The sequence below is a fragment of the Sebastes umbrosus genome, chromosome 9 (assembly GCF_015220745.1).
Source record: "Sebastes umbrosus isolate fSebUmb1 chromosome 9, fSebUmb1.pri, whole genome shotgun sequence".
NCBI classification, from domain to species: Eukaryota; Metazoa; Chordata; class Actinopteri; order Perciformes; family Sebastidae; genus Sebastes; species Sebastes umbrosus.
The window spans coordinates 27,255,550-27,281,678 of record NC_051277.1 but is presented as its reverse complement, the minus strand read 5'-3'; the positions used below and the strand labels follow the sequence as shown (position 1 = coordinate 27,281,678).

The 26,129-nt window shown below is 39.5% G+C and overlaps 3 protein-coding genes and 1 long non-coding RNA gene across 8 annotated transcripts; 3 read left to right on the top strand and 1 right to left on the bottom strand.

The window, feature by feature from the left end:
- Positions 1-6: 6 nt before the first annotated feature.
- Positions 7-1,915, top strand: smim19 (small integral membrane protein 19). Its single transcript, XM_037779526.1, has 3 exons — positions 7-319; positions 655-779; positions 1,321-1,915. The coding sequence occupies exons 1-3, from the start codon at positions 186-188 to the stop codon at positions 1,377-1,379; spliced, it is 318 nt and encodes a 105-aa protein (XP_037635454.1). The 5' UTR covers positions 7-185; the 3' UTR covers positions 1,380-1,915.
- A 448-nt stretch (positions 1,916-2,363) lies between these two features.
- Positions 2,364-16,232, bottom strand: pld7 (phospholipase D family, member 7). 4 transcript variants are annotated; one of them, XM_037779517.1, is made up of 12 exons: positions 15,843-16,232; positions 14,681-14,791; positions 10,803-11,774; positions 10,398-10,585; positions 8,813-8,987; positions 8,616-8,730; positions 8,322-8,449; positions 6,537-6,740; positions 5,526-5,665; positions 4,247-4,412; positions 4,050-4,149; positions 2,364-3,358 (listed from the first exon to the last, which is right to left on the bottom strand). In XM_037779517.1, the coding sequence occupies exons 1-12, from the start codon at positions 15,990-15,992 to the stop codon at positions 3,156-3,158; spliced, it is 2,652 nt and encodes an 883-aa protein (XP_037635445.1). In that variant the 5' UTR covers positions 15,993-16,232; the 3' UTR covers positions 2,364-3,155. The 4 variants fall into 4 exon arrangements, with proteins under 4 accessions (XP_037635445.1, XP_037635446.1, XP_037635448.1 ...); XM_037779518.1 differs by lacking the exon at positions 15,843-16,232 and adding an exon at positions 15,516-15,624; XM_037779520.1 differs by lacking the exon at positions 10,803-11,774 and having other exon boundaries at positions 15,843-16,228.
- Positions 12,252-26,033, top strand: LOC119493977. Its single transcript, XR_005208066.1, has 4 exons — positions 12,252-12,262; positions 13,239-13,245; positions 25,223-25,501; positions 25,576-26,033. It is a non-coding gene; the product is annotated as an uncharacterized LOC119493977 (long non-coding RNA).
- gpr137 (G protein-coupled receptor 137) lies at positions 18,995-25,152 on the top strand. 2 transcript variants are annotated; one of them, XM_037779523.1, is made up of 9 exons: positions 18,995-19,149; positions 19,256-19,375; positions 20,772-21,260; positions 21,636-21,685; positions 21,761-21,995; positions 22,644-22,793; positions 22,949-23,074; positions 23,169-23,287; positions 24,150-25,152. In XM_037779523.1, exons 3-9 carry the CDS (start codon positions 20,862-20,864, stop codon positions 24,244-24,246), a joined length of 1,176 nt encoding a protein of 391 aa, XP_037635451.1. In that variant the 5' UTR covers positions 18,995-19,149; positions 19,256-19,375; positions 20,772-20,861; the 3' UTR covers positions 24,247-25,152. The 2 variants fall into 2 exon arrangements, with proteins under 2 accessions (XP_037635451.1, XP_037635453.1); XM_037779525.1 differs by lacking the exon at positions 19,256-19,375 and having other exon boundaries at positions 19,002-19,149.
- Positions 26,034-26,129: the final 96 nt, after the last annotated feature.

The following is a 26,129-nucleotide window of genomic DNA, read 5'->3' as shown; positions in this document are numbered from 1 at the left end:
GCATGTTCCTGGTTGGCTCCCCGGAAACGAGAAGACGAAGACAGCGGATGTGACGTCGTCGTGTTTACACCGTTCTGTTGTTGAGTTGCAGTACATCCTACATCCCTGTTTGAGAGTGAACGAGAGCTAAAGCGGATATGATATAACTTCTCTTTCACATATTCACTACAGCCTGTCGTGTTTCAATGGGCGGTCACGGTGTTCTGGGTAACGAGCCGGAGTCCATCGACTACTCGGTGCATGAAGCCTGGAACGAGGCCACCAATGTGTACCTGCTGGTGATCCTGGTCAGCTTCGGCCTGCTCATGTACGCCAGAAAGTAAGCACAGTCTGCACTTTGCATTTAACTCCTCACTGTATCACTCGGCTTATAACACAAGGAGTCTGGTTCAGTCAGAGAGTCTCCCTCCGCGTCCTCTCTCACAATATTCAAACTCACACCAGACTCCACTGGACATGTTCACATTTTAATGTTTCCTTGGTTGCAGGGAAATAAGCGCACATCATGTGGCAGCACTTTAGTAATGCTCATAATGTGTTGAGTCTCCTGGTTAATTCGGCATTCATATAATCCCCTAAACGTAATGTATTTTAATGTAATATCAATTTACTGTGCATTATCTCTGTCTGTCTTTCTGTTCACCTCTTACTCAGAAACAAGAGGAAGATCATGCGGATCTTCACTCTGCCTCCCACCGCCGGCAGCACCCCGGAGCCCAACTTCTATGACAGCCTGCAGAAGGTCCGCCTGCGGCAGCAGCTGGAGATGTACTCTCTGGGTGAGCACACAGTGCACTTTCATAGACTAAGTTACTGGAGTTACCCTGCACTTTACTCATTTTTAACAGTCTCTTCTGCATTATATTCACTTTTTTAATAGTCGTGTATCACAGCTGTTACTCTGCACTATATTCAGTTTTAACAGTTTTCTTCATCTCCTTGTATTTTTATATCTGGTATATTTTTTTGTATTTTACACTACTAACTTTTTTACTGCCTTTTTACTAACATGTTTTGTTCTATGGAACTGTGATGCTGGAAACTTGAATTTCCCTCAGGATCAATAAAGTTACTATCTACTACTACTTTCTATCTATTAGTTTAGCTCTGCACAGAACAACAAAGAACACCCTGGATCAGGGCTATAGAAAAGGGATGTACTGTAATAATTAAATAATAATGTTGCAACATATTTTTTTATGTAAACCCCTCATAACTGACAAATGTATATGATGTTTAGTCTTGATGATCTGATCTGAATTAGGCACCTGTATTTCATGTTGGGTAAATTAAAATGTTCTTCTGTCTTCTGTATTTCAGCCAGGAAATTTGACCAGCAGCAGGGCCAGACTGACAGTGTGCAGCTCTCCATGGAATGAGAGCAGAAAGGAGCTCAGGCCTTTCTGTCAGATCAAACGCTCCTGAGCCTTCGACGCCTCAGTGCGTGGATAGGAAAGGATTCAGACGGCTTTCATGATCACAGAGAGCGCAAATGATGCTACTCCCATCCTGGTTGATTCTGTTTAGCTCCTCGAATGAAAAGCATCTTCATTCACCTTCTGTTGTCTCTTTTTCGTCCATTACGCACGGAGTAGGTACAGCTGGATGGATGGAGAAGCAGCAGAGACTCTTAACTTGGATTTGGGAATGATAAATGTGATGTCACAGAGATACATGCAGTATGACGTGAGATAAAAACAAAAGTTCATCATGAAGATTTTTTTTGCACATAGAACCAGATCCTTTAAATTTAACATAGGTGTTAGTTGGTTTCTATTTTGTTTTTTACTTGTTTATTAAATGTTTTGTGTTAGCTGAGTAGTAAAATATAAATTCTCATATGTGAAAATAAAGACACAAACCTGAAGCAGCTGAGTCAGCCAATGCCTTGGTTATCAGACCTGAATTAATGTCATGATTGGTCTGGGTTTTTATTTGACTTTGTGCACAGTGTTTACAATTTCAGGGGATTTATTAGCGGAAATGGAATATAATATTAATAACTATGTTTTCATTAACGTCTAAAGTAAGAATTGTGTTTTTGTAAGAGTTGTGAGAGAATGCGTCCGATACTGCCCGAAATTCGGCATCAGGTATCGGCGAGTACGCCAGTCTAGGCACCGATCCAATACCATAATTTATTAACCAGAAAAAAAATCAACTTGTTTAACCAGAAATTGAAAATGTATGTTACAAAGCCTGATAACTATATATATATTTTTTTTATCACACTGGTATCATATTGGTACTTGGTATCTTGGTAACCACACCAGTAGATGCAGCCAAATCCTACACACTGTACCTTTAAGTAGGAAAAAGGTTTGGTAATAAAAGTACACAGACAACGCTTAAAACCTACATAGTTCTTTCATAATTCTCATGAAGCAATCGAAGATCACCAACCACGAAGGTTTTATTTATACTGAAACATCCAGTATACTGCTCTGTTAGTCAGAGAACATGTCCACTGGATGTAAAGCATACAATAGATGACCCTGGTAATGAAGTGATGCAGTAAACATGTCAATACAGTAAAACAGAGAGATGCCAGACAAGGAATGATTTTTTTCAAATACAGAACATTTCGATCAAAGAACAAAGCATGCCCACTCTTAATTGAGTCAGTTATTTTCTGTCTGCAGTGGGACACATTCAAATTGGATTTCTTTGTGAGCTAGCCATCAGTTATGAATGGAAAATGTATAGTATTTACAAGAATTTTGGACTGACATTTATGGTTTCGCTACACACAAACATTAGCAGCCGATAGCGTCAGCATTGTAAACATGGCCACATCTTTGGAAACGTTTCATTTCCTGCGTGAGATTGTTGAAGCTTGGCACTGGCATTTTAAGGGAAAATATACAGAATGCGCCAGGCATGAAATTAATTGTACAAAGCGGGTTCCCTTGCGCCTTAACTCACGTAAGAAAATCTTCAGAACAATACGGAGTATAAAAATAACACGTCTTGAAACAAAATTGCAATTATATACAAAAAAGCAGGCAGCCAATCGGGAAACGGCAATAAAATAAAGTGTGATCGTTCACACAGTACAGCAAGAGGATTCTGCATAAGTGAAATAAAGTTCAAGTGGCAAGAGCAGGCAAGATGCTCATCTACGATGCAATGTGCTTTATTGAACGACAACGCCGTCAGTGTGGGCCGCGAGGGCAGACGTCCACGTCGTCCACAGAGAGGGCGCTGGCGTACTCGGACGTCCAGTCTCTGAGGAAGAGCTCCGCCGCTTGGCTCTGCAGGGTCTCTTGGCCTTTTCCAACCACAGAGCCGGTCTGGTTCACCACCAAGCCCACTCCAGCTGTCTTGGTGAAGTAGTTCTCTGACCAGTTGGACGTCCCTGTGATCACAGAAACAGTCACATCGGTTAGATTGCATGACAGTCACAGGAAATAAGAAGACTAACATGTAATTTATACTCCCACTACCTCCACTACCATTAAAGAAAAAGATGATTTTAGGAATTGAGTTTTCTGGAGACAAGTTCTGTTACTGTAATGCCTATTTCTCACCTCAAATGTTTTCAGAAACATCTTGTAGAGTACTGTTTAGCTGTAAAATGGGAAAGTTTGTGAACCTGCAGCCATGTTGCAAACAGCTGAGCCAAAACCAAGGCCCGTTCACCGGTGTGCTCTCATTCAGTACTGGACCAATTTCAAAAATTGTTATCCCCATTAGTCAGTTAGACACAAAAACATGGGAAAATCACGTCCAAATTGAAAAATACTAAAGTTTAGTTTTGAGATACTTGGTACTTTATACTTCTATTCCAGTACTGCTTTAGAGACTCCTCAGCTCTGATTGGTTGTTTTCCTTCGACGCTTTGAATTCTTTACACTTTTTTATCTGTCTCCTAGCTGAAGTTGGTAACTAACAGTGGGGAATAAGTACAACACTTGTGTAAACTTACTTTATTATTAGTTATATATAGGAGTTATATTTCACGTCTGAGCCGCAGTCACAGTGGATCTTTTTTTTTTATTTGGAGGGTCCGAGAGGAGTAGAAAATGTAGTAAGTGGTAATATCATACCTATATAGACCACTCTGTCTGTAACCATGTACTTGGCATGATTGACTCGTGCATAGGGAATCTTCATCTGCTCCGCCGTTGAAGGCACTGTAAAGATTTTCTGCCCAGAAAGAAAGAAGAGTTTAGGATGCATCACCATTCTGTTATGGTCACTATGTCTTAGTCATATTGCAGGAAATAAAAATCTCCCAACGCACCACGTCAATGTCACATTTCAGCTGAGGACTGTTGAGCACCAGCAGGGACTGCAGGAAGGTGAACATGGGGGCAGGTGAGTGCTTCCAGCAGCTGACCAGGAGTCGAACCTTCACGCCTCTGGTGCACGCTGCAGCGCGCAGGGCCGTGTCAATGGCCGGCCAGAACCTGAGAGAAGGAGACCAATGCACAGTTTGAACCCTTCAACAGGGACAGCTTACCAGAAGACAGGTCGATACCATCAATATCAAAATGTCTGTGGTGCTAGTGAGGGAGGGAAACACAGCAATCTGTGTACACTACTGTGTGTACTACGAAAAAAAAGACCATACAGGATAATACACTTTTCTGTTTGTATGTCCTCTGTAATGTGTTTGGACACTTCTAAAATCATCACAGGAGGACTGATCAGCTTTCTTCTAGTTATGCCATTCTGCAGCATTAGAGAGCCACCAGTCAGCAGGGGAACCTCATCTTACTCAGAGAAGCTGATGTGTCAGCCACTCAGGGTCCAGTATTGTGACTGTTCATTCCATAAATACCCTTTTAACTAGTCTATAGACCCATTTACAACCGACATCATCCAAAATATGTGCGCGCATGTTGACAACGGAACTTCTGTTTTGCCTTAGCCATCCGGACAAGTTAGCAAGCTTTAGACATCGAATTAAAACCGTTACCTGCATCAAAATGTCCTGTTGTTGCGTAGTCGGTTGTGAGAATGACAATTGCAACAGGGGGAATTCCCACAGATGAGCATGTATTTAAAATAGGACACTATCAAAAATACTTGTGTTTGTCCATGTCATGTACACGACCACAGACAATGTAGTTGTAAGCCTCTAGTGACGTGTGCTCAGAATTTCTGTGACGTCACACGCTAGGTTTCTCCTCCAAATACTTTTATATAAAGTATCTGGCCACTGAATACTAGGCCACATGCTAATGTCTTCTACTCACTCACTGAAAGCACACAAATCTGGAAAGTCAATTTGTCAATGGCGATCTTTGGTGGTTAATGCCCTTGCATAGCTTGACAAGCTATTGCACTCACACTTACGTACGTCATCATTGTTTGCAAACTGTTAACATGTCTATCTATTTACATTTACATTAAGACATCCTGCATTGCATTATTTGTTACTTTAATACTGTACCTAATAAATAAGTAACTCATATTGGTACATTATCTTGTATGAGGAATGGGTTTGTGTCTGATGATGATCGTGTCTACGGTTGTATCAATGCAGTAGTAAATACTGGGTTTGAAGCACTCGTCACCTGAGTGGCTCTGAGTACTGAGACAGAGGCAGGTAGTCCATGACAGAGATGTAAATTAATTTCTGGGCGTCGTCGATGACAGAGAGGATGGTGGAGAGATCGTCTGAGCGTCCGCGGGCTGAGATCTGCGGAGGGGCACTCTGTAGGAAACGGATAGAACACAGCAGGTGAGAATCATGGGAGCAACCAGAGAGAGGGCTCTGTCCCAGCTGGGTCCATAAACATCATTATATCAATATGCTATCAAAGGATATTGCATTTTAAAGAGGACCTATTATGCTCAGTTTCAGATGCATACTTGTATTTTGGGTTTCGACTAGAACATGTTTACATGCTTTAATGTTCAAAAAACACTGAAGCCCATCTTTTCACCCTCTGTTTGAAACACTTCGTTTGAGCTCCTGCTCCGCCCCTCCCGAAAAGTCCAGTCTGCTCTGATTGGTCAGCTGGCCCACTCTGTTGTGATTGGTCAACCGAACCAAACCCTTCGACCCCGCTCAAGCTCCGCTCTAACTAGTTTTGTTTGTGGGCGTGCCAAAATACACTCTAGGCAGGTATTATGCAAAGATGTTACTTGGTGACATCACCATGTTATGGAAGAAAAGGCAGGACTTCAAGCAAGGTGTATTAGGCAGTTCAGGAGCAGTGTTTCTGTAGGGAGCCCTTTGGGCTTTGTAACTTTGCAGACCGTTTACATGCACAATAAATTATATAACACACTAAAGGAAAGGGGAAAAGCACAAAAGCATAATAGGTTCTTTTTAAATAGGGATGTCTCATTTTCAAAATAGGCTTTTGCTAATTTGTCATAAGATGATCTAAATGCTGTTTCATATCCTCTTCCACTCAGACAAGAATGCAATTTATCCTAAATCTGTACAATATGTCAGTTTTAGATAACAGCCGTTAAAAACACATAGTAATCAATGTGAAAAACAACAACCCAACAATCTCATTTAAAAAAGCAGATCTTTAAAGCATGCCTGTTGAAGGAAGTAGTTCTGAACTTACAGACAGGTAGACTTGAGCAGGCACTCCATTGAACTTCAGGCGCAGGGGATTCTGGGAGCTGGAAAGGGCCGAGAGACGAGCAGGCCAGTACGGCGGCAGGGAGCCGTTGATCGCACCGCCGATGCTCCAGTACACCCCAAAGATCCGAAAGGCGTCCTCAGCCAAGCAGCTGCAGTCCTCCACTGACAGGCCCACCTCCTTCACCTTGTTTCAACAGAGCACACAGACAAGATGTGTCAGTTCTGTCACAGCCACTACTACGACTATGAAAACACAATTATGTTGCACTATTAAGACCCAGATGATAATCCAGATTATTTTTCTTGATATATAGATCAGGACATTTATTTATCCACCTTTTCAACAACATTGTTTATATGCAGTTGAGCTAACTTGACAAAAAATGCTTTCATCATAATAATAGGCAGGCACTCTAAAGTCTAGGCTTTAATATCACAGCTGTTTACGTTTATTATACAATCAATTGTGCAGCCCTCCTTGAAAGTTTACTTAAAGTCTGTTACACTGAGTACTACACCAGCCCTCAAGCTAAACTAAAAATGTCTGTCTCATTATAGCCCAGTTAGTTTCACTTGTGTTTTAAAACAAGTTTCTAAATAAAAGTGACTTACTGCTCAGTTACTTTTGGTCTAAAGGGATAGCTCAGATGTTTTAAAGTGGGGTTGTATAAGGTACTTCTCCATAGTCAGTGTATTACTTACAGTAGATGACGGTCGGCACGCCCCCAGTTTGGAGAAACAGACAGGAGTTACCGCACAGAAGCAAAGCAATGTACTGCTGTGGACGGGGCCGGCAGCAAAACATATTTTAGACACCTAAAAGAAAAGGCTGACCTAAAAAAAAAAAAATCTGTATCTGTTTAAGTATACACTATATTAAAATATTTTCACCACATGTTATGAGTCAATTCTTTCCGACGGGGAACTGTAGCTGTTGTATCCATCTATGCTCTCGCCAAAGCCACGTCTCCATTAAAAAAACTGTAATTTTACCTTGCAGAGCACGGGGGTTGATGGTCTACTGCTGCCTCAATCGGTTAGTTTGTTTGTGTCATTGTGTGACTTTGGTGAATCCCAACTAAGCAAAGTCACAGAATAACACAAACTAACTAACAAATCGAGGCAGTGGTAGACCAGCGACCCCCGTGCTCTGCAAGGTAAAATTACTGTTTTTTTCAGTGGAGTCTGGATGCTTTGGCGAGAGCATAGATAACGGCTTCAGTTCTCTCTCTGAAACATAGACTACATATCTTTGTGACGGCAAGGTAAACTGGCAAAATATTCTAAATATAGTGTACACCTAAACTGATATTGTCTTTTTTAGGCGAGCCTTTTTTTTTAGGTGCCTAAAATGCGTTTTGCTGCTGACCCCGTCAACAGCAGTACATTGCTTTGCTTCCGTGCGGTTACTCCTGTCTGCTTCTCCAAACTGGGAGACTGCTGATCGTCATCTACTGTAAGTAATATAGTGACTATGGATAAGTACCTCATACAACCCCACTTCAAAACACCCAAACTATCCCTTAAAATCTAGACTGGACAGTACGTTTTGTCTGTAAAAAAAGAGCTTTTACCTGGCAGCCAGGCTAATGTTATTAACCGGCTGGGACATCAATTCTACAACTCTACTATACAGTAATTAATTTACAAGCGGACAGTAATGAACCTCTTCCTCTGAACCCAAAGGGTTATATGGGGTGAACATAATGACGGCTAAGTCTAATGCAGATACATCTGAAAATGCACATGTCCCTCTCCGTTTTACCTGACTTAGAGACCGCCAGTCCATGTTAGCACTACCCAGGTAGAAGTGCTTTTGATCCACCACCCACAGCTTGGTGTGGATAATGCCTCCGGTTACAGCATTGAGGTCTACCTCTCTGACTTCTGCACCTGAAAACAAAACACACATATGATCAGAAATCACTGCAGTTATAACCCAAACGTGTTGGATGATAGTTAGTAGTGATGTGATGCTGTTTTCTGTCTACAGCCTCAATTAGTGACACGGGACAGAGAGGCAACACAATGAGCTCCATATTGTCAGCTGATGATGCACCTGCTGCAGCCAATTCTGCCGTATCCTGAGTTGAGGTCTGGGGGGCGTTGACGGCAATCTGGAGTTTCACACCTTTGGATCCAAGCTGTTTGAGTTGCTCAAAGACCTTTCTTCCCTGCAGAATATGTTGAAATGATATCACGCACACATTCAAGAGATTACTGCATCGTGAGATCAGGGCATGCCACTGAACTAACCTGAGAGTCAGAGGAGTCCGCCAAGTCGCTGCCTCGCAGAGTGAAGTAGAAAGCAGCGATGTGGACCGAACTCTTGGCTTTGTCCAGCAGACGTAACCAGCTGTCTGCGATGCTCCGTCTGGACGAGGGGGAGGACTGGTAGAGGCCCACAGGGATGCTCTCCACAAGGTGCACTCTGAGCAAGGGAGAGAGACACTAAGCTACAACCACTTACACAACAAACAGAACCCAGTCATCATCTTAAACTAGAAGAACTGGTTTATAATTATTTAGCAGAGCTTGCATGCCTTTAGCTGCTCATATGTCCGCTTCAAAACAGTGACATGAACATCATGTGTCTAACAGCTAACTGTGTAAATCAGTGATTCTCAAATTGGGATCCGGGGACCCCAAAATAATTTGCTTTAAATTATAAAATTGTGCTGTATCATTAAAAAGTACATATCTACAGATGGGGACCTTTTGCGCCAATAAAACAAGCATTTTGTGTCCATTACTCTCAGCTTTGGGCCAATAGAAACTCTGATGTGATTGTGACAGATTGACGTGACGTGACAGTTATATCGAGCGACAGCGACGGGAGACCAAAATCCGTCATGTGTCTTCAGGTGCTAGCGAACGTATTTAGGTTGAAATGTTTGAGAATACAAATAGTTCCAATGGCATCGAAAGGCTGGCCCACACTAAAAGATTTTTCAAATCTTAACAGATTTTGAAAATGTGAGACATCCCACACATAACGACATTGTTATGACGTCCAGGAAGAATTATCAATGTTAGTTTTTGCACTACATTGGACTGAAAATTCACAAAGAAAAAAGAAAAAAAATGTGAATGAAGTAATGGAGACTTGTTAAATAAACACTTAAACAAGTTGATCCTACTACTTTCAAGTTACTGCTACTTTATGCTTCACATTTTGCATTAGCTCATGTATTAGCCGCGGTCGCCATGACAGCGATGGTTGTCCTTCCGCTTCAGTCAGCTTGGTTCTCAATTGGCTATCGTTCTTTCCTACGCGACTGCGTCATCGGCTATCTTCGGGGTTCCCCAAACACACAACAGGATATCCGATTGTAAATATTGAACATGTTTAATATTTACGATTTGAAATCGGTGCGGCCAGGATGGACTTCCATCCTGCCGATCGGGGGATGTAAAAACACTCTTAACATTCCTCACACCAGAGGAGTATATGGAAAGATAATCTTTAGAACCATCAAAAAATCGGGACTTTGCTGACAATTGTCGGGAGGGGGGGGAATCGGGCCCAAAATGGGCTTGATTCTTGTGTAGTGTGTACCTGGCATAAGAGTACAAATCGTAGTAAGCACATGCTTAATCAGTGTTACGATTATGAGAGGTTCCTTGGAAAGTTTTCGCCCTTTAAGGGGTCCCTGGCCCCAAAATGTTTGAGAACCCTTTGTGTAAATAAAGGTGAACATTCACAAAGCAACCTTTTTCCTTACAATGTATTTTTCATGAGTTCTGATCAATTTCACAAATTCTTACTTTTGTCGCAGTAAACGGCTCAAGAAAACAAAATCAATTGGAGAGATCCACACTTTTGCTGATCATGTCTTACCGACAATCAGTGCTGCAAGGCTCTGGAACGAAGCCAAACCCCTCCAGCATGTTCAGTTCCAGCTGAGCTGTGAGCTGAGCCACAGACATGGGAAGCCCGTAGTGCCAAACATGCTGGCCGAACCCCCCTAGAAGCAGCAAGGTGGTGGGCAGGAAGCAGTAGAGGGCAAAACTGGAGCATCCAGAGCTCTACAAAACAAGACGAGCACAATTTTAACTCGTGAACAAATGTGTAACGATACGGCTGTGACGAGAGACTGGGGAACAGCTGAGGATCGCGTTGCATACCAAAGCTGTTACTGCAGGGTGTGGTGAGATTCCTGTTTGTTTGACAGACTCAGCTGAGACCACCAAGAAAACAGTATGACTGTGGAATCTATCGGGCAAGTAGAAAAACATAGCTCACCCTAGCTGACTTGGTTGGTTGGGCTTTGGCAGGCTTCTCTGGCGCTACAGGAGAAGTCGAGTCATCAACATCAGCTCTTTCCTCTGCCAGATCTAAACACTCAGACTGACTTATGAGTGGTTCGTGATGATCCTTCTCCTCCTCCTCCTCTGAATCATGGCCCTCAGACTTGTCATCTGCATCCTCACATTCATCCTCCGATGAAGATCTACTGTCCTTCAATTCGAGTACGTTCGTTGGCTCCGTCTGCCACGGCGGCTGTTCGTCCATAATAGGAGAGGAGGCCTCTTGGCTGACCTCGGTTGTGTGAAGGATGTCTGCAGGCGCTGACATTTCGTTATCTCCATAGGTAGTGGGGGTAAACGTGCCTTTAACCTCACCGTTGTACTTCTCTTCCATGTCTTCCGGTGGATTTTGGCTGATGGAGTCCTCGTCTGGAAGGTGGGATATGGGGGCATCCTCTATGGTGTCAGCTTCTATATCAAACCTTTTGTCTTGCTCTGGTACATCTGACCCATGGTCCCGTTTGAGGGCAGGCCTGGGGGTTGCAGTCATAGAAGAGTAAAGCACAGACTCAGGCAAACTCTTGGGTGCAGTAATTAGGGGACTATAGGCTGCTGTGGTGGCTTGATCTGCGCCGCTGAACGGAGAGGGGGCTTCGAAGACAGTTTTGGGGACATGGACCGACGGCAGAGGGAGTGCTGTTTCTCTGACGTTGGGTGTCTTGGTCTTCGAGGCCTCAACACTTCCAGCTTTCTCTGGAGGCTGAGCTCCATGGACAGGGGGATCTTTTTGGGGTGCGGGCAACTCCGCGGTCTGGCTCGCACCACTGGGTCGTTTATGGAAAGTGGGGATTCGGGAGACGGGTTTCCCACCTTTGCGGTTCATGTCTTCTTTCTCCTCGAGCTCTTTTCTTGCTGCCTTGTCGTCAGCCCCAAGACGGTCCAGCAAAACGCTACAATACTTCAGTTCCTGAGGAAGACAGCACTTCATTAGAAAAAAGACTTGTGTCTAGCAAATCAATAGCACCTCTCACACACTGTGTTAGTGTTAACCCAGTGACTCTGAATAGCCTCATGACCACACCCTTAGTTGCACAAAACACCTGAAATACCTTTAAAGAAGCCAGAAGTTAAAAAGATATTTTCCGACTCAACGAAGTCTTCCTTGTTCCTCGTCTTGTTACTGTTTAACAACAGTACTATAACACTGTGTATTACCTTCAGAGAGCACTGCGGTAGCTAGAATAGCCACACCTAGTCAAATTAGCACTCCTGTCTGATAAACCTCAGCATGGCCACATGCTCAAGACAGGAGTTACCATGGCTACAGCATTCTTTAACTTTACATTCAGATGGCAGTCAAAGCTGAACGTTCAACTTGCTTTGCTTCACGTTTAATTTTCATTAAAGAGGACCTATTATGCTTTTGCCCTTTCCTTTTGGGTGTTATAGTTTATTGTGCATGTAAAAGGTCTACAAAATTACAAAGTCCACGCCACAGGAACACTGCTCCTGAACTGCCTGAAACGCCTCGCTTGAAGTCCCGCCTTTTCCTCCGTAACGTGGTGATGTCACAAAGTAACCTATTTGCATAATACCTGCCTAGCGGCTAGTTTGGCACGCTGTCGAACAAAGCTAGTCAGAGCAGAGCTGGAGCGAAGTCCGAAGAGTTCGGTTCTGTTGACCAATCACAACAGTTCAAACACAGCGTTTCAGACAGAGGGTGAAAAAAGGTGCTGCAGCACAGCCAGTGTTCTGATAAATGGAGCTACCCGCTCAGACTGACCTACCAGTAGCTCATCCTGTCAGTCTGATGGACCTCTATAAATGTAGTCAAGTAGAGTAGCTCATTCTGTAGGTAGTTAGAAAAGATCTTTCAGAATGACCTACTACCTCAATAAATGTTGGTAAAATGATGGCGTGTCCTCTGGAATATTTCTTTTTCGCCTCTGAAACGCACTACACGTGCACATTGTGTTGGTAAGTCATTCTGAGCGGTAGCTCTATAAGCTCTAAGTGTTTTTTGAACATTAAAGCATGTAAACATGTTCTAAAAGAAACCTTAAATACAAGTATGCACCTGAAAATGAGCATAATAGGTCCTCTTTAAAGGCGTTATCACAAGCCATAGTCCGTTTGGCTAGTCCGAATCAGAGTGAAATTGATACTTTTGGTTTGATTTCACAGTGCACAAATTAAAACAGACCAAATAATAAAAAAAAGAAAAGTTGCAGACAGGTGTGTACAAGGAACTAATTTATCTTTTTTCATCTCGAGAGCTGCTTCTTTTATGTAGGGAATCGCAGACTTTGATTATTGTTTTCACTTTGATTCAGCACTGATCTACTGTTGCCTACACACGAATCCCTTCTCCTGTCAGAAGAGGAAAACCCCTGGTTGTAAATTAATGGTGGATTCCACTGAGCTGCTACAGTTTCAGGGTCCTGGTATTGTGCATGCTGGCTCACTGTCACACCATCACGGCTCACAGCGACACTTGAATAGAGCAGAGCCATCGTTAATGTTAATGTTTCCTACAATGACAAGACAAAATGTCTGCTATGAATTGAGTGAATTACGCCCATGATATATACTGTATTAAACGGGACATTTTGTAGTTGAAAAATAAACTATGTAATACAACAAACAATTTAACTTAAACACTGTTTTTGAGTTACCATAAACATGTCTTGGCATTTACTGTATATACTGCAATGTCTAGTTAATTATCTGCCAGCCTGAACACTGACACCAAGACAAAACGTCTGCTGTTAAAAAAAAGTCAAACTATTCTACAGAATAATTTAATAAAATAATATATTTTATGAATTTCACTGAAGCGAAGCACTTTGTGACATCTGCTCTTGAAAGTGGCTATATATAAATATGGAAACTTAAAGCCTGACTGATTTATTGTCAGTAACAGTACATTTGTGGGCAGATGCGCAAAAGCTAAAGTCATGTTTAATATTTTTTAATTCAAGTCTCATATCTTTGACTAGACTTAGAATTTAAGGGATTCTTAACGTTTACATAAAAACAAATATAAGCCAATGTATAAACTAGGGCTGTCAAAGTTAATGCAACAATAAAGCGTTAACGCATATTTGTTTTAACGCCACTAATTTCTTTAACGCATTAACGCAACTGGTGATTTTTAGGTTGCAATTTTAAAGCTAGAAGATACTGGCATCATATGAAACTAGAAAACGAAATAACACTCCAAACTTAGCCTGTTGGGCTTGAGTTTTCCATGTTATGATTTGAGCATATCTTTTATGCTAAATGCAGTACCTGTGAGGATTTCTGAACAATATTTGTCATTGTTTTGTGTTGTTAATTGATTTTCAATAATAAATATATACATATTTGTGCATAAAGCAAGCATATTTGCTCACTCCCATGTTGATAAGAGTATTAAATACGTGAGAAATCTCCCTTGAAGGTACATTTTGAAGCGATAAAAAAAATGTGTGATTAATCAAGATTAACTATGGACAATCATGCGATTAAATATTTTAATCATTTGACAGCCCTAATATAAACCTACAAATATTGAGTTTTATATTGGCTCCCCTTGTACATAAATAACTAACTCATAGGCTAAATATAAATCAGCTTTACTGCTCTTCTGCAGGCTAAATGAGATAAAGACACTTCCACACAGTAGCCTGCCAATCCTGTTGATGATTACATACTGCTGCACAGACACACAAACAGAGCATCATTCATCTCACCACATGGCTGTGTAAATAAAGAGCTGAGCCACACCCCGACCTTCTAGGTCAGCTGTGCTTTCCCAGCCTAAAGAATAACATCAAACAGCAAAGAGGTGTGTGTTTGTTTGTTTTCGGTGGGTTTTTCTGTGAGACTAACCATTACATGAGCCTCCTCAGCGGTTTCCTCCTCGGGCTCAGCAGGGGGGCTCTGGTGATGTGTCTCCATCACTTGGCTCTGGACGGACACAGAGTCTGACTCATCTGATTCCTGATGAGACAAGATGGGTTATATTCACAGTTAACAATAGAATAGAAAGCTTTATTGTCATTGTATTAAATACAACGAGATTCACAGATTGCCACTTCTGGTCAGTGCTTTAAAACACAATACTTGACAAGACTAAATGAGGCAAATAAAACATATAACAGATAAAACACACACAGTTATAAAGCAAATAAAACATATAACAGATAAAACACACACAGTTATAAAGCAAATAAAACATATAACAGATAAAACACACAGTTATAAAGCAAATAAAACATATAACAGATAAAACACACAGTTATAAAGCAAATAAAACATATAACAGGTAAAACACACACAGTTATAAAGCAAATAAAACATATAACAGATAAAACACACACAGTTATAAAGCAAATAAAACAGGTAAAGTATATGTAATAAATAAATAAAAAACAGAAGTGTTACACTAGAAGTATAAAATATAAAAATAGATGTAATGTAAAACAGAGGTAATTGCACTTGTAAAATAGGTAGGGTAGATGTAATAAATATAAACAAAGGTAGTTGCACTTGAGGTGTACATTGCATCAAGGCTATATTGCACAGACAATTGTACAACAAGGAGGAAACACTAAGAAAGCATCGGTTATATCCCACCCTGTAACATATGCAGCGGTTGTATCTTAATATACACAAGGCAAACGCCACAACTAAAGAAAATCAATAGAAAACTAACTTCCCTTACCATACTGCAGCAGAGTGAACCAGGTAGAGTTAATAACTTCTAGCTGTGCGCAGAGGTTCACACTCACGGTGCGGTTATTATTAGCTCTCTACAGTTCTACTAACCAGCTAAGCACATAATACATACATTAACGTGTTAATAGCAGTACATATTAAGATAATAAACCTTCCTTTTGTCTTTCTCTCGGGTTTTGCCAGCTAACGTCGCTGCAGTTAGCCCAGCAAGCTACGTGGCCGACGGTGAAGTTGTCAGCAGCGGCAGCAGCAGCAGAGGAAGAGGAGGGAGGAAGAAGAGGAGGAGGAAAAGCTGAGTAATAAACAGACCCACCTCGTACGTAACGCCGGCTGTCCCGAGCAGGCGGGTCGACCTTCTCTGCAGGGATGTGTCCACTAGCTCTACCTCCGGTGTGTCCGGTAGCTCTACCTCACTGGCCGGACTCGGGCGGAGGGATTTTCTGGAGCGCAGCACCATCGGCATCTTGACCACGATGCGGCACCTTGAGATTAACGGACGGGACGTGAAGAGCAGTCACGTAAAGAGCCCACTCCGGCTGCTTTAATGTCGAGTAAACAAGAGTTGCATTGGACGGCTGCTATGGTTATTAAAACAGCTTTCTCATTGATTCAAACATGATTAATCTGTTCTGAATGCGCCACCGTCCGTCTACAGATAACAGTCTAGTAAACAACAACTTGAACAAACCGCGATTTCCTGTCATCGCTGATTGGCGGTTGGTGGATTCAAAGCTGTGGCTCCGCCCATCAAGTGTGACGTAGATCAGAAAACACGGAAACAAGGGATTCTTTTTTATTCATTTTTTTTTAATTTTTTTTTTATTGAAGATAATTCATTTACAATCATTAAGGCATTGTAATCTAAACTCAATACTTATAACATACAAGGCACAATTGGATAGGAATGATAACTTAAATTATAAAAAAAATAATATAATAACAAAAGTAAAAGAGGGTAGAAAATAATTCAAGGAACAAAAAAAGAAATGCATAAATAAATGAATAATAAGACTCCACACTTCCATAGTATTTAGTTCAGAAGTATTTTTTTTTTTTACTGAAGATAATTAATTTACAAACATTAAGGCATTGTAATCTAATCTCAATACTTCTAACATACAAGGCACAATTGGATAGGAAAGATAACTTAAATTATAAAAAATAATATAATAACAAAAATAAAAGAGGGTAGAAAATAATTCAAGGAACAAAAAATAAATGCATAAATAAATAAATAATGAGATTGCAATATTCCATGGTATGTAGTTCAGAAATATTTATATATTTTTTGTTTTTTTGTTTTTTATTGAAGAAAATTAATTTACAAACATTAAGGCATTTTAATCTAAACCCAATACTTCTAACATACAAGTCACAATTGGATAGGAAAGATAACTTAAATTATAAAAAAAATAATATAATAACAAAAGTAAAAGAGGGTAGAAAATAATTCAAGGAACAAAAAAAGAAATGCATAAATAAATGAATAATAAGACTGCACTCTTCCATAGTATTTAGTTCAGAAGTATTTTTTTTTTTTTTACTGAAGATAATTAATTTACAAACATTAAGGCATTGTAATCTAATCTCAATACTTCTAACATACAAGGCACAATTGGATAGGAAAGATAACTTAAATTATAAAAAATAATATAATAACAAAAATAAAAGAGGGTAGAAAATAATTCAAGGAACAAAAAATAAATGCATAAATAAATAAATAATGAGATTGCAATATTCCATGGTATGTAGTTCAGAAATATTTATATATTTTTTGTTTTTTTGTTTTTTATTGAAGAAAATTAATTTACAAACATTAAGGCATTTTAATCTAAACCCAATACTTCTAACATACAAGTCACAATTGGATAGGAAAGATAACTTAAATTATAAAAAAAATAATATAATAACAAAAGTAAAAGAGGGTAGAAAATAATTCAAGGAACAAAAAAAGAAATGCATAAATAAATGAATAATAAGACTCCACACTTCCATAGTATTTAGTTCAGAAGTATTTTTTTTTTTTACTGAAGATAATTAATTTACAAACATTAAGGCATTGTAATCTAATCTCAATACTTCTAACATACAAGGCACAATTAGATAGGAAAGATAACTTAAATTATAAAAAATAATATAATAACAAAAATAAAAGAGGGTAGAAAATAATTCAAGGAACAAAAAAGAAATGCATAAATAAATAAATAAATAATAATAAGACTGCACTCTTCCATGGTATTTAGTTCAGAAATATTTAGGCTTTTTTTTGTTTTTTGTTTTTTATTGAAGATAATTAATTTACAATCATTAAGGCATTGTAATCTAAACTCAATACTTCTAACATACAAGGCACAATTGGATAGGAATGATAACTTAGATTATAAAAAATAATATAATAACAAAAATAAAAGAGGGTAGAAAATAATTAAAGGAACTAAAAAAGAAATGCATAAATAAATAAATAATGAGATTGCAATATTCCATGGTATGTAGTTCAGAAATATTTATATATTTTTTTGTTTTTTGTTTTTTATTGAAGAAAATTAATTTACAAACATTAAGGCATTTTAATCTAAACCCAATACTTCTAACATACAAGTCACAATTGGATAGGAAAGATAACTTAAGTTATATAAAAAAGAGGGGGTAGAAAATAATTCAAGGAACAAAAAAGAAATGCATAAATAAATAAATAATAATAAGACTGCACTCTTCCATAGTAGCTCTAGGGGTCGTCATCATATATGTTCAGTTCTTCATAAGCTCTGAGGAGACACTTTGCATGTTGTCCTTTCATTAGTTTTAAAGCACTGAGATGATTGTCCACAAGGTCCTTAATGCAAAAGTTCCTTCTAACAAATCAGGTAAAAGAGGAGTCATGTAAGTTGACCCACAGATTCTATCCAGTGAAACATTTCTTACAGAAGTTAAAGAGTGACATAGATGTAAATTGTTCCTTCTGCACATCACATCCTGAAACTTGCTCTCAATTATTCTGGTCTTGTAAATTTACATGTGAATTGTGGAAAGATGTCTATAATTTTATACTTGTTAACATGTTCTCAGATTTTGCACTGTACTATAGAAATATTATATTTGGTTGCTATGGTTACAGTGACAAAGACAGTAATGCATTTTTTCTTATTAATTTAATTTTAATTCTTGCGAAGTTCCACATTCACAAGTGTAAATTTACAAAAAAAAAAGCCTAATTTCTTTGTATTTATGAAAAGAAATGGAATTATATCTGTTAACAATTTCTTCCTCACAAAACAAAAAAGCAATGAAAACAATGAATGTATGCAATATCTTTAAAGATTTTAAGTGAAATTATTGTCATACTCTTGCATGGTCTTTTTTTATATTTTATGTTGGTTTTGTGTCTTTTCTGTTGTCCTTTTATGTTTGGCACAGCTCTTTGTTTATGTTTTCGCTGTGCTTCTTCTGTATGTAAATGTTTTTAATGTTGTCTGCTGTTACTATGGATACTGTCATTTCGAAATGATTAAAGCAGTGGCTCCGCCCCTCAGCTGTGACGTATATCACACAACCCGGAAACGAGGGATTACCGTCGTCTGGCTGTTTACCCCGGAGCTTTGGAGTTTCTCTCTTAAAATAAGGTCTGTTATTCTCCTTAAATGATTCATGACAGTTTATACATTGGTGGTTTTTTGTTGTGAGAAGCATAACTGAACGACAGCAGTAAATAGTTAACATTCATTGTAGTTAACAGAGTTAGTTTCAGTTAGTTTGAGCCGCTGTTGTTGAGCAGCTTGAACTTCAGTTGTTGATGTTCCAGAGAGCAGAGTGAAGACATCCAGCTAGCTGAGCTACTGTGTCTCAAAGGTCACTGAACAACACACAGGACACATGAAAACATGTACACTGTAATGGCCCACGAATATAACAGTACTAAATGTTTATGTTAATATCGAAAATGAAAGAGAAACGTTGTAGTGAAGTGTTAAATCCCCTGTAAGTGGTGGGACAGCTCCACAATGTGACTGTTGTAATAAGGTCACTATGTTCAGTCTAATCAATATGAAGGTTGACACAGCTAGATAACGTGTGTATACCATACTGTATATCATTGTGATTATATCATGGGGTTGTCACAATGACATCAATGGTGAACCATTTGTAAAGTCAGATTTCTGCTTGAATTTGTTCTGTAAAACTAAATGATACACCTTAAAATGAAAGTTAAAGTTTTGACTTCCCTTCACCATTTTGTGCAGAGGGAAGAATAGCAGCTGGACAACTTCTTACATGATTTGCCAGATATAAACCCCATGATGACTATGATTTATATCAATTCAGAATATTTTAAAGGTCACATATTATGGTCTTTGTCAGGTTTATACTTGTATTTTGTGTTTCTACTAGAACATGTTTACACGCTGTAATGTTAAAAAAAACTTTTATTTTCCTCATACTGTCGGCCTGAATATGCCTGTATTTATCCTCTGTCTGAAACGCTCAGTTTTAGCTCATTTCAACGGAATTGCGTTGATAGGCAACAGTTTGGGTCCATGTTTACTTTTTTGTCAGCTGATGTCATTTGCATACACTGCAACAGGAAATAAACTGGGACACATTTAGAGTGTTTACGTTTAAACCGTGTAATGGTCTAAATATTGTATATTTGTGACATCACAAATGGACAGAAATCCTGACGGGTGGTTTCAAAGGCAAAATTTCTGAATACGGGCTCTGTGTGTTTTCTCCGTATATTGAATGTTTCAATACTTTCGAGGTATTTATATAGCACTTAAACCTGCTTTATACTATAACAGACATGACAATCTCATTTTTTACAATATGGGACCTTTAAGACAAAAAAAGTCGTTTAGTAGGGGTGGGCATTTAGGATAAATGATAATTAGATTAATATAATTTCATGACCAAGCACATTTTTTGGAAAATCAATCAAGTAACTATCAACACTTCAAATAACCATATAGGAATTAAGACTGTCAGTTGATTAAAATATTTAATCACAATTAATCGCATGATTGTCCATAGTTCATCATGATTAATCGTAAATTAATCACACATTTTTTTTATCTTTTCGAAACGTACCTTAAAGGGACATTTGTATTTAATACTTTTATCAACATGGGAGTTGACAAATGCTTGCTTTATGCAAATTAATGTATTATATACAGTATATTATATTATTGCCCATCTCTCGCTGAGTGTTCTGCTCATGACCTGCTGACTTCTGGTGATTTTGTTTCAGCTCTCCCATGTAAACCGTTGGAGCTGAGAGGAGAAGGTTTGGCAGTTTCTCTGTGATGATGGACAGTTAGTCAGTCCTGTCACTACTCCAATGGAAGCTCCAGTCACAGCTGCCCCATCTCCCAACTCCTCCACCGCACCGGTCCCGGTCCCGGTCCCAGTCCCGGTCCCACTGCTTCCGGCCGTCGCCCCATCGGTCGAGCTCGGCTTCACCATCCTTTACACCACTCTGTACGCCGGACTGTTCCTGGTGGTGTACGTACAGCTCTGGCTCCTCTACCTCTACAGACACAAACGATGGAGCTACCAGAGTGTCTTTCTGTTCCTCTGCCTGCTGTGGGCTGCCCTCCGCACCACCCTGTTCTCCTTTTACTTCTGTAACGCCCTGGAGGCCAACCACCTACCTGTTGCAGTCTACTGGATGCTCTACTGCTTCCCTGTCTGTCTGCAGTTCTTCACTCTCAGCCTTATTAACCTGTATTTCACTCAGGTAAGACTGGGGAGAATGGGGCAGGGGTTATTTTCTTGAAGCTAAGTTACACCAGCTGTAATGAGGAGGGAAATACTGGCTAAAGATTGTAAAAAGAATTGTGATAAAAACCATAGTGATAAAAATATCTCATGTCATAATTAAATAAGTGAAAATAAAAAAAAGCTTTTAGAGTATCAACGTCTTTATATAATCTTTGAGTAGGGGCATTCCTTTCATTAGCTGTCTGCCAAACAGCTATTCAAATGAAACGTTGTGGAGTGCTAAACTGAAGAGACAAGATGCTTATCAAAGACTTCTTTTGCTTTCGGTCTTCATTCCTTAATGTCAGATGTTTGTGTTTACTCTGTTGCTTATTTCTCTCTTGTACCACAGGTGTTGCTCAAAGTGAGAGAGACTTATAGCTCAGATGTGCAGAAAGGAGTGTAAGTTTTACTCTACAGTAAAGACTAAGAATAATAATGTCTATAAATGTCTATAAATAATAATGTCTTCCTCAGGTGGCTGGCACGGTGCATGTACGGCGCACTGAGCGCCGTCTTTCTCTGCATCAACGTGGTTTGTGCGGCTTTCGCGGACAGAGGCCCGGGGTCAAGGGAGCGGACCTGGGATCTGGTCCTGGTTCGCGTCCTAGTCAACGACTCGCTCTTCATCCTGGACGCGGTGTTACTGGCCGCCTTGATGCTGCTCCTGACCAGACACTCACGCTCCACAAGCCCCTACCTGATCAGCAAGGTCTGCTAAACAAACACAAGTTAAAGGGGATTTTACACATCATGATTAGTTTACTCCTCCTGATTAGTTCAAGTCCTTTGTCTTCTGTGGCTCTGGAACTTGTCCTGCTAAATTCCATTGTTATCATGATGTGTTCAAAAGTAATCTCGTAAAATGTAGTGTAGTTTTTGGCAAGAAACTTGAATAAATCAAGTTGTTTGAAGTAGATGTTTTCACAGCAATATAAAAAAGATAATACAGAGGGAATTATGTCCTGTTTAACTTCCTCACAAAAACCAGGATGCAAATGGTAATCGAGGAGTGGATGTTGAAGTCCATTGGATTTATTGTTTTACTTTTATTTTTTATCTTGGTATCGAATTGGTATTGAGAATCGTGGAATTTCATTGGTATTGGTATCGTGACATTCCTATTGGAGACTGCACATTTATAACTGGAATTGTGGGTGTTTACTAATCAGGGAGGGTCTAATGAAAGGCAATATTGAGTTGCATTATGAGAATTGTACTAGGGGGTGAAAGTCAGGATATCTTGTCTGTTGCATCTATTTTGACCATTCTTGTAGCTCTTGTGAGTCCCCTAACTTTATGGAAGTGCAATACTTCACCCTCCTCTGTAGGCTAACGGTGTCTTTTTGCGCCTGACCAGGGGACCACAGTGTGCCGGACAGCAACACTGGGAGCAGCAGTGATCTTGTTGTGTGCCAGTCGAGCCTGCTACAACCTGACGGTGCTCATTCTGTCCCAGAACCACCGAGTGGAGTCATTCAACTTCGACTGGTACAACGTCTCTGACCAGGTAACCATCTAAAGTCAAAAGCACTTTATCTTATCCAGTGCGTTGTCCAAGTTGGCAGTAATGGTTGTAAATATTTTCATATATCAAAACGTGTCGATAAGGTTGTTAACCATAGCCAACACTACTAGATAACTCTGTGTGTGTTTGTTTTGTAGGCTGACTTGCGTAGTGAACTGGGTGACCGGGGCTACATGGCGTTTGGCGCCATCCTCTTCATATGGGAGCTGCTCCCGACCAGTCTGCTCATCCTCATCTTCAGAGTTCGCCGGCCCGCTCAAGAGGTAGTCAGCACATCGGACAGAAACTGGACTACATGTCGACTAAATACAGACATTTCAGTCATTTCAACCTGTGTTTTTTTCTTCTGATTGTCAGACCAGCAGCATGGCGGTCAACAACAGGGTCCTACCTCGGCCATATTTCTTTGATGACCCTCAAGGCAGCGACGAGGACGCACCTGTTCCATGGGAACGCAGCTCATATCCACACACAAGGTATTGTCTGTCATCACACAGGTAGAGCTGTAATGATTCATCAGTTAATCAACAGAAAGTTATTCATCAACTTGTGATATTTGATTTATGATTGAAGTTAGTTATTAAGAAAAAATACAAACATTCCATAGTCCCAGCTTCTCCTATTTTATCATTTATTACTGCTTTTCTTTATAGGGCTGCAAATAAACAATGATTTCAGTTGTTGATTAACCTGCAGATAATTTTCACACTTCATTTCGATTCATCGTTTAGTTTGAAAAAATTGTGAAAGAATGTTTAAAAGGCTTATTTTGTCCAACCGGCAGTCAAAAACCTCAAAAGGTATTCATTTAACTGTGGTAGAAAACTAACAAAAGCAACAAATATTCACATTTGAAAAGCTTGAACTAGAGAATTTTTGGACATTTTTTGCTTAATAAATGACTGAAACGATTAATCAAATATCAAAATTCGTGCGGATTATTATTTTCTTGCCAGCTGATGTATCAATGACTTTTTTCAGCTCTAATTCTGTATCATTGTAAAGTGAGTATCTTTGGGTTTTGGACTGTTGGTTGGACAAAACAAGACATTTGAAGACCTCACTCTTGGCTCAGGGAAACTGGCAAACATTTCTCACCATTTTATAGACCAAAAAAGTAATAGATTAAAGGGATAGTTGGGTGTTTTGAAGCAGGGCTTTATGAAGTACTTATCTATAGTCAGTGTAATACCAACAGTAGATGACGGACGGCATGCCCCCAATTTGTAGAAGCAGACAGGAGTTACCACACAGAAGCAAAATAATCTTAGGGCCTTAATAAATGTAGAAGAGTGATTTTAGATTAGGTTTTTAATGCCTCCTCTCACTCTGTTCCAGCTGGTACGGATCAGAGACCGCTCCTCTCCTGTTCGCCAGCAAGCCTCCAGACGAGAGCCACCAGCACCACTCGTTCTACTCCACCCCCCAGAACTGACCCCGACGTCTCTCCGCTATCGGGGTCGATGTTTTTACACTGGAAACCTCAGGAATTCATCAACAAACAGTGAATATGCACTTTGTAGTTTTTTGAACATGGAGAAGGTATTGACAATGTTTTAAAAGGGAACAAACTTGGTGGGAGAAGCCCCGACGGACGGCAACGGCCAAATAATTGTGCTCAGTGATCTCTTTATGAAGGATGTCACAATGTGTTAGCTTATTTAAATGAGTTTTTGTCCTATTGTTGATGAAACAAGGTAAACTAGCTCGTACAATTCCTAAAAATTGCACATGTAGCTTCATTAGCATTCCCTATGAAATTAATGCACATAATGTAGTTCATAAGCTAACAACCACTGACCATACTAATTTGCGATTTTGTGAAGAAGATAACTTTTCTCTGACACTGTGTCAAGTGTGAAATGAACTGACATACAAATTATCAACGGGTATTTTTTGGCCTTCTTTTGTCTTTTGAGACTGTTAATAAGTAATTCCACACCAGCAGGTTGTCTCTCTTCTAATGTGGGACCGACACATTACTGCAGATAGTCACATTGCTGAATTGTTTTCTTTAGGGCCGGTGGTCTGCTATTTTTTGCAAAGAGTTTCATCATTTTAATTGTAAAAGTTGATTTTGATTTCTTATTCCCTTCCTGTATCAATTGTATTTTGATGGAAGTTTAACTTATTTTATAACAAAGGTTCTCTCTTTTAATTGTAGCTAAAAATCAAATGTTATTCTCCTTTATGTCTCTACTGGAATGAGGCTTCCTCATAGCGAATCACTCACGTGTGACTCTGCTTTTATACCACATGATTGATATTTACTGTGTAAACAACACACCAATAAAAACAATCTAAATGAGTTTGTTGAGTCTGTTGCTAAGCAGAAAACGTAGGTGCTTCTACGCCTGTTTTATTTACTACATATTCCAGTGTCAATGTTTTAGCCATTGGTGAACATCAAGTCTGTGATTTCTTCATTATTTCCTAAATTGTTTTAGAGGAAATTGTCCCGGAAAAAAACAACGTAATTTGGTACTAATTATAGAGGGAAATAATTTGCTTGGTACACACAGGTCAGCTGAACATAAACATAATTTTGAAAATGTGTAAAAGAAAACTCAACAAATAATAAGTTTCTAATAATATTGCATACATAATGATGCATACTGAATAAAAATGTACTTTGGTTTGAAAAGAGCTTTTCTTTAAAAGGAAACTCCTAACTTCCCTATAATAAGTATGTCAAAGGTGCTAAATATTGGATTGGGAGCATTTCTATTGCCTCTCAATGGCTCTCAACATCGCTGCTGTCTAGAAGGTAAACCCCAAATTGCGAAAACTCTCGCTAGACTAGAAAACCTATCCTAACCATAACCATTCGAGAGTTTCGCAATGTGGGAGTTACCTTCTAAACACGACTGCTCTCGAGCTAACGTTGCTAACAGCGCTAATAGTGCAAAAAATGGTGAAAGTGCAGACAGAGCTAGCAGCTACGCTTCCGCTTCATTATCTCCTGTAACTGCTATATGAGAGTAGTGCAGAGCAGCGGCCTAAATGAACATGCAGTAAAAGCATGCGCGGCCAGGTCGGCTATGTCAACAAAGCACAGAGAAGCTCGGAGGCACACACAGCTCTATATCTTTACATAGACAATTGTTGTTTGTTGCTATATTAATGCTCTGGATACATGGATTTAGCACCTTTAAAGCATTACTTAACGACAATAACATTACTTTTACAACAATAAAAGCAGACATGATCATTTCTGAGACAGATAATCTGACTGGGATTCTTGTTTTGCTTTCCCGGCAAGAGAACATTATTTTTTTTTCAAAATATTTTCCTACATTTCCCGTATATTTCCTACAA

Coding starts and splice junctions, on each gene's coding strand:
- smim19 (XM_037779526.1), top strand. CDS start 186: ATGGGCGGTCACGGTGTTCTGGGTAACGAGCCGGAGTCCATCGACTAC. Junction 320..654: donor CTGCTCATGTACGCCAGAAA/GTAAGCACAGTC, acceptor CCTCTTACTCAG/AAACAAGAGGAAGATCATGC. Junction 780..1,320: donor GCTGGAGATGTACTCTCTGG/GTGAGCACACAG, acceptor TCTGTATTTCAG/CCAGGAAATTTGACCAGCAG.
- pld7 (XM_037779517.1), bottom strand. CDS start 15,992: ATGCCGATGGTGCTGCGCTCCAGAAAATCCCTCCGCCCGAGTCCGGCC. Junction 8,988..10,397: donor CCTTGCAGCACTGATTGTCG/GTAAGACATGAT, acceptor TCCCTTGCTCAG/AGTGCACCTTGTGGAGAGCA. Junction 8,450..8,615: donor GGCAGAATTGGCTGCAGCAG/GTGCATCATCAG, acceptor TTTTGTTTTCAG/GTGCAGAAGTCAGAGAGGTA.
- gpr137 (XM_037779523.1), top strand. CDS start 20,862: ATGGAAGCTCCAGTCACAGCTGCCCCATCTCCCAACTCCTCCACCGCA. Junction 22,794..22,948: donor GGTACAACGTCTCTGACCAG/GTAACCATCTAA, acceptor TTTGTTTTGTAG/GCTGACTTGCGTAGTGAACT. Junction 23,075..23,168: donor TTCGCCGGCCCGCTCAAGAG/GTAGTCAGCACA, acceptor TCTGATTGTCAG/ACCAGCAGCATGGCGGTCAA.